General features: G+C 38.6%; 1 protein-coding gene across 1 annotated transcript; it reads right to left on the bottom strand.

Annotated features, from left to right (window-relative positions):
• Nucleotides 1–292: 292 nt before the first annotated feature.
• Nucleotides 293–4,671, bottom strand: IL17A (interleukin 17A). Its single transcript, XM_069075303.1, has 3 exons — nucleotides 4,583–4,671; nucleotides 1,672–1,874; nucleotides 293–1,306 (listed from the first exon to the last, which is right to left on the bottom strand). The coding sequence occupies exons 1-3, from the start codon at nucleotides 4,607–4,609 to the stop codon at nucleotides 1,075–1,077; spliced, it is 462 nt and encodes a 153-aa protein (XP_068931404.1). The 5' UTR covers nucleotides 4,610–4,671; the 3' UTR covers nucleotides 293–1,074.
• Nucleotides 4,672–7,315: the final 2,644 nt, after the last annotated feature.

The following is a 7,315-nucleotide window of genomic DNA, read 5'->3' as shown; positions in this document are numbered from 1 at the left end:
CCTCTCATTGTTAATGCTCTGTACTCACTGTAACCTCCCCACTCCCCATAGAATATAAACTCCTTGAGGACAGAGACCTCCCCCCTTCTTTTTTTTGGTTTGTGTCTTTAGCACTTAGCAAAGTGCCTTGTACATAATAGTTGTATAATAAAAGCTTATTGAAAATGATTAGATAGGGAAGAATATAGCAAGTGGAATTGAGTAATTTAAGAAATTTAACTAATTTAAGTAATTTAAGAAAAAAATGGAAACAGGTGAACATTTTCTTACAAACTTTTATTCATCATGTAATAATTACAAGGAGGTGAATTGAACATAGAATTAGACTTGGTATCTATCTTTTGAAAACAACATCAACATCTGGTAAACTTAAATTAATAAATATAAAACTAGATTCGGTCAACGTTTTCAGTCCAAAGGGAACAATGGTGTGTCCTTAGAAGCTGTGAAGGACAAAAAGCTCACCATTCCAATCTTAAAGGGAAGATGCGTTCACCCTACTCTCTAGTCCTTGGGGTCATTTGATCACAGGATGCTAGGATCAGGCTGACAGCTGAAAGTGACTTCATAGGTCATCTAGTCCAGTACCAGATTTAGAACCAGAAAATAGGCTTTCCTTAGTGAATCTAAGAATCAGATTGTTTCATTTCTCACTGTAAACTAAGGCAATATAAATAGATTCATAAATAATTCATATAAATACAAGTTTTACCTTTTTAAATAATAAAAAAATCATACACCTAGTCACTGATTTTTAGGGCAAGACATGTTAAAAAAAATGAGAGCTCTCAGCAAATTGAGATTTCTGCTCTCAATGGTGTAAGGATATACAATCAACTTTTAAAAAATTCAAAAAATCAAATTAAAAGCCAACATGGGTCCATAGAGATAGATGGTCCTTATGACTGAACAAAATTTGAAATTCAATCAGATTGAATGTCCTTTAGATTCTAGATAGAATTTGGTTTGAAATGGGATTGCTCCTTGAGGGTTTGTGTGTGGCTAAAGGGAGGTGTCTGTTGTTGGAAGCCTCGTTGACTCTGAGGCATCCCCCTATGAGCTGACCCTCAGCTTTCAGGACACTGTTCGTGGGGTGACACAGGTGCATCCCACAGTCACCAGCATCTTCTCCAGTCGGAAGGAAGTGGAGCAGTTTGGAAACTCTCTGCGGAGGACCAAGATCTCCTGCTGGATGGCGACAGAGTTCAGGTAGTGGTCCACTTTCCCCTCGGCGTTGATGCAGCCTGAGTGACGGCACCTAGCCTCCCAGATTGTGCGGGGTAGTCTGTTGGCATCTTCATTAGGGCTACAGGAGAAAACAGAGAGATGTGATTTCTTGGGGTAGCATAAAAGCGATCAGGATGGGAACACAAAAGAGGAAGACTTTAAGGGGGACGAATTCCAGACACTGCAAGTTTCTAATCATTTTTAGAAAACATCATTTAGGTATTACTTTAAAAGGGTCTTAATGAGTTTCTGTATGATGAAGAATAGCTTCCATTTTCTCTGTTTCTATTCCATAGTGATCAAGGAAGATGAAATGAATCTAAGCCACAGTAGCAGGGATTTAAATTAGAGACAAGGGTCTCCACTCCTAGAGGAGAGTAATATATGTGGTATAAGACCAAGGACCACTCTCAGTGGGGGTTGTGGTGGTGGGGTCTTACTTACAACATATCCCAAGGAGAGGTGGAGCGGTTCTTGTAATCGGGGGATATCTTTGAGCCTTGGTTTCGGTTAATGATATTCATGTTGATCCTCACGCTCTGAGAAGAGTCATTCCCTTCAGCTTTGGGGCAGCCTGACCTCTTTGGCATAGAGACTCCTGTCTTCATCATGACCACCAGAACCAGCAACAGCAGCAGTGACTTGAACTGGAGGAGAGAAAAGGAGGAAAGTATGAGAAAGAGGGGATAAATAAATTATCTGTGTAACTAGGATACCCATGGGATCATAGGGATGTTCAGTGCCATGGGGAGAGTTACAAAATCTTTTCAGATGAGGGAAAAAATCAAAACAAAAAATAAATCCATCGAACAACTTAAGGGACCATAGACTTTCCTTCCTTATTTTCTATTCTCCTAGTGGTGATGACAAAGGTGACTGTTGGTGGCCTAAAGAATAGCACAATGACAACCTATTTTGTGATTTAAGTGGAATTCTTATTTGCTTCACAGAATATTTTCTTACTTCAGTTACTAAGTTGGGGGTGGTGGTGTCTGTGTTAATTTGAATGGCTGAGGTATATTGTTAAATGTATAATAGAATTATAAATTCTGGCTTCATTTTTCTAGAGGGAAGCAAAGGCCTAGGGAGATGAAATAAAAATAAGTCAGCATGGAAGAGCCCTGGGTCTGTAGTTAGAGAAAAGTTCAAATCTTATCTCTGATGCTTACTACCTTTATGGCTCTGGGCAGCCACTTAACCTTCCTGAGTCTGTTTCTTCATCTGTAAAATTAGGGTATTGGGATAAATGGCATGTAGAATCCCTTTCAGATCTGTATCTGTGACCTGTTCACCCAACATTAAGCTGAGGCTATACCTACATTACTTTTCATTAAGCTTACTGAAAGGGGAAAATGTTGGTTAAACTACAGGTCATTTTGACATGGCAATACTGAACAATTAGTTTAACTGAATTAATTGGACTAGTTGGCTATTGAGGTGTTACAAAGACCAGCCCCAGGTTCAGACTGTATCTATAACAGTAAACCCCGAAACGATCAGCACAATTGTTAACTTGATAGTCTTGACTTCAGAGGTAATTTAGATTTTAGAATGGCTACTGTAACTTATCTTGCCATACTAGATAAAAAAAGAATCATCCTCAGAATGATCTGTTGGTTGGCTCAGATCATCGGATCCAGTTTTTGGGAACTTTCAGATCAGCATGCTCATCTTTATGAGAAGAAATGACATCTATACTTCTGCAAAATTGGGTACACAACTCTCATCCTTCCTTGTATAATATTGGGAAGACCATTGTATTCTCCTATATGAAATGGTTGGCACATCTTGGAAGTCAGGACTATAGAAAACAACAATGGTATTCTTATTAAGAATGTGAAGTGAGAGGGCATGGATTCAAATTCCACCTCTACCCCCTACTACATGTGCAACCTTGGACAAATACTTCATCTACCTGGGGCTCAGTTTCCTCATATGTAAAATAAGATGTTAGAGTAGACGGTCTCTAAGACATTTTTTTGCCCTACATCTATGATCATAAGATCCTACTGGCAATTCTGGATAATTGTTATATTATTATATGCTAAGTCATGGGATGAGTTCCAACAATTTCACAGATGAATTAAAAAAAACAAAACCTAGCTTTAAGTTCAGCAAAATACTAATAAACTACAAATTTTCCTTTATTCTAGTGATGATGCTTAGTCATTAATTTGTCTTGGTGGTTAAATTGATTTTGGATAACAATAGCTTCTGGTTTCTATTACATTTTAAGGCTTGCAAAACTTTATCACATCCCTCTGAAAAGGATGAGTAAGTATATTCAAGATAAGAAGATGGAGGTTCAAAGGGCTTAAGCAAATTTCCCATGGTCACAAAGCCTGATCTCCTCAAACACAGGTCTCTGGATGCCAAGTATAGTACTCATTCTATTGAACTTCAACTGACTCTTTCCCCAGGGATTTCTTATTTTACAGGGGAAATACAACATACACATAAGTACAGTACAAAGAAAATTGAGTGGGAGAGAGTAGTAACAACTTAGTGGGCTGGGGATGGTTTCATTGAGGAGGTGAGCTCAAGAGACTCCTAAGTTGCACCTTGAAGGAAAATAAGGTTTCTGAGAGGTATAGATGAGGAGGGAGTTCATTCCAGGTAGGAGGAATAGCTTGTGCCATTGCATGGAAATGGGTGATAATCAACTTCTCAGAGCTAATACCCAATTAACTGAACACAGAAGTTCACTTAGCTATTTGGAATTTGAGTATGTGTGTGAGAACACACAACCATACCCATCTTGTTAGAATACAAATATTTGGGAGGCTAGGTGGCGCAGTGAATAGAGCACCAGCCCTGGAGTCAGGAGGACCTGAGTTCAAATTCGACCTCAGATACTTAATACTTACTAGCTATGTGACCTTAGTCAAGTCACTTAACCCCAATTGCCCTGCCTTCCCCCCTCTAAAAAAAAAAAAGAAAAAACATACGAATATTTGTTGTATTAAGAATACAACGGAAGAGCTTAGAAAGCTCAGGAGGGCACACTTCAAAGACCCATTTTTGATAGGATGACCCATTTTAAAGGCAAGTATAGCCACAGAAGTATCATATTAAAGTTCTCTCTGCAACCTGAGAACAAGATACTGTGACATGATATGACACATCCCATGTGGTTTAGCTTAAGGCATAGTTCTCTTTCAGTTTTAATCTAATTCTTCATGTTGATCATTATTTCATCCACGTAGCTTACAACCAACCCCTCTGCCTTTCCCATCCAAAGTATATGTTATTCTTTCATCTACCATAGAAAGCGGTCAATATTCTTTCACACCCAGGTTAGAAGTATTTTCTGGGCTTTCCCAAAGAAAGATGTTCAGGTTATTGCCGTACTCACCGCTGGCGAGTTGCTAAGAGAAGACATGGTGACCCCTCTTCCTCAGTCTGAGATTGATGGGTATGTGTCTGCTGAGACCGACGATGTGTAGTGCTGTCGTTTCGCCTTACCTTTTTATAGTATGTCACTCTCCTTGCCTGTCACTTGTGGTTAGGCTGACTTAACAGTATTTAGTTTAAAATTCCACTCATAAAGAAGGTCAAATCGTATGACTGGAAAGAAATAATTCATTGTTCGCCCTGAGTAATACACATAGAAACCAATATTGATACATTTTCAGAGCTGGAAGGGACCATAGAAATCATTTATTCCAATCTCCTTTTTTTTCTTTTGCATGTGAGAACAAGACCAAGTGCAATAAAATAATACTCTATGATTCTAACTAACATTTTTATGCCACTTTAAAGTATATTAAATGGTTTCTTTGTCATAACCGTGGTGAGTAGCTGGTGCACATTTGGAAAGTGCCTGGTATTTGACATCAGGAAAGACCTGATTTGGATTTTGGATTTGGATGTTGGCTCTGACACTAGCTTTCATTGTGATGTTGGGCAAGTAAATTAACTTCCCAAAGCCTAAGTTTTTTTTTTTTCATTTGTAAAATGGGGATAATGATGTTCATACTATCTAGATCTCAGGTTGTTATGAGGGAAATGCTTTGTAAAGTTTAAAAGCCTATGGTCCTTTTTTTTATAGATGAGGAATATATAGATGACATCACAGAATGGAAAAGTTATTTAGGATCCTGGGATTAAGAGCTAGAGGAGGTCTTAGACATAATCTGTTGCAATTCCTGTGATTTATAGATGAGAAAAGACCTTTTGGATCAATATGCTGTGTCTTTTCCATTAAACTTTGCTGCCTCTCTGTATCCGTGATCGGATAGCACAGGTCTCTAGACTCCCAGGGTACTACTTGTTTGGCTAGCTCCTTTCTAATTTACATGGCAGAGTCTGCTAGGTGGCTTAGTGGATAGAGCACTGGGCCCAGAATCAGGAAGACCTGTGTTCAAATCTGGCCTCAGATACTTACTAGCTGTGTGACCATGGGCAAGTCATGTCACTTCTGTTTGCCTTAATCCATTGGAAAAGGAAATGGCAAACCATTCCAGTATCTTTGACCAGAAAACCTCATGGACAGCATGGTCCATGGGGTCATAAAGAGTTGGACAGAACCAAACAACAAGATGTATATTGCACATTTCTAGTCATTGACTTCAATTAAAAAAATGCTGCTAGTTACCTAACCTGCCCTACAAGCTAAGGAACTATTATATATGGTTGCCTGTAATGACTTGGTATGGATATATAAAGAGAATCAGTATAGTAGATGGACAGCTGGCTTTGCTTTTAGGAAGACTAAGGTTTTAATACTGCCTCTCATCCATTCTGATTGTGTTACTTTGGGTAAGTCAATAAAAATTTCACTACTCCAGGTAATTTTTTTAAAGATTAGATAGTCTCAGAGTCAATACCCATAAAAGGCTGAGGGATTTTCCTTATTAGTTGTTCCCTACATCAATGAAATTATAGATCTAACAAAAAAGGAAGGACATTCACATTCTATGTATATGCATACACAATATTAAATTCTCAAATACAGCCACCACTTTGATCTCCTCCAATGCTTCACCATGGTGGAAAGAGGTCCCTGGGGGCTTTTGAAGACAATGCCATTAGAATACCTAAAGGAGCTAGAGAGGCTTCTTCAAAACTGTATGTCTATCATTTGAGGACCAGCTTAGCTAAAGTCAGAGAAGCTGATCAATAAGATGGATCCAGTGTGAATTTTCCAGCCACCAGAACTTTCAAAGACTGACTACTAGAATTTGTACCTACTTACATAGAGGATTTGTAGTACACACACACACACACACACACACACACACACGCACACACACACAGAGTGACTGAATCACAGATATTTCAAATGTTTTAAAGAAATCACATCTTTTTTTTTCACCTACCACATGGAGAAAATAAAATTAATATGTGATGTATGGTACTCAAGAGGGCCTTAGATTACTTACATGTAAAATGAACATGTTAGATTAGATAATTTCTCCAGTCAGCTCTCAATCTTAAGATCCACCTGCTCCCTCATCACATAAATTTCTAAAACTTCAACAAACAGTTTAGTATATGGGTTCTTCATGATCTTCTAGAAGGGCTCTCAACCTCTTGCTGATGAAGAATCAGATCAATTTAATTCAATTAACACTCATCAAGAGCTTAGTCTCAAGAACTGTTCAAATGATACAAAGACAAAAGTGAACCAGGTTCTGATCTCCAGGAGCTTACACTCTGGAGATGGTGGAGAGAGACCTGGATGTAGAGTCAGGGGACTTGGTTTCACATCCTGATTCTGTCACCTACTAGTTATGTGACCTTGGGTGAGGTAATTTCTCGGGGTCTCATTTTCCTCACTTTATAAAATGAGGGAGTTGGACAAGATGACCTTTAAGATTCCTTTCAAGGGACCTACCTTGGGGAATGCAACTTATATACAAGTTAAGAATAATCCAATGAATATTAATGTGAGACAGAGAGAGAGAAACACAGAGGGATCCCTAACAAATGGAGGGCTCAAGGCAAGTAGCCCAGAGGAGGGTGGCACCTGGAATAAAGGAAGACAAGATTTCTGAAAGGGGAAGAAGGAATATTTTCCAAGTATATGTAATACCTTATGTGTGTATAGTCAACTACAAAGGACATATGAAAAAAGGCTGTCTAC

Source organism: Petaurus breviceps, unplaced genomic scaffold (assembly GCF_028583685.1).
Source record: "Petaurus breviceps papuanus isolate PSGF00001 unplaced genomic scaffold, PetGlider_PUasm1.0 148475, whole genome shotgun sequence".
In the NCBI taxonomy this organism is placed as follows: Eukaryota; Metazoa; Chordata; class Mammalia; order Diprotodontia; family Petauridae; genus Petaurus; species Petaurus breviceps.
The sequence above is the reverse complement of the archived record's forward strand: the minus strand, read 5'-3'. Positions and strand labels throughout refer to the sequence as shown.

Coding starts and splice junctions, on each gene's coding strand:
- IL17A (XM_069075303.1), bottom strand. CDS start 4,609: ATGTCTTCTCTTAGCAACTCGCCAGCG. Junction 1,875..4,582: donor CTCTTAGCAACTCGCCAGCG/GTGAGTACGGCA, acceptor TCTCTCCTCCAG/TTCAAGTCACTGCTGCTGTT. Junction 1,307..1,671: donor ACCTCTCCTTGGGATATGTT/GTAAGTAAGACC, acceptor TTTCTCCTGTAG/CCCTAATGAAGATGCCAACA.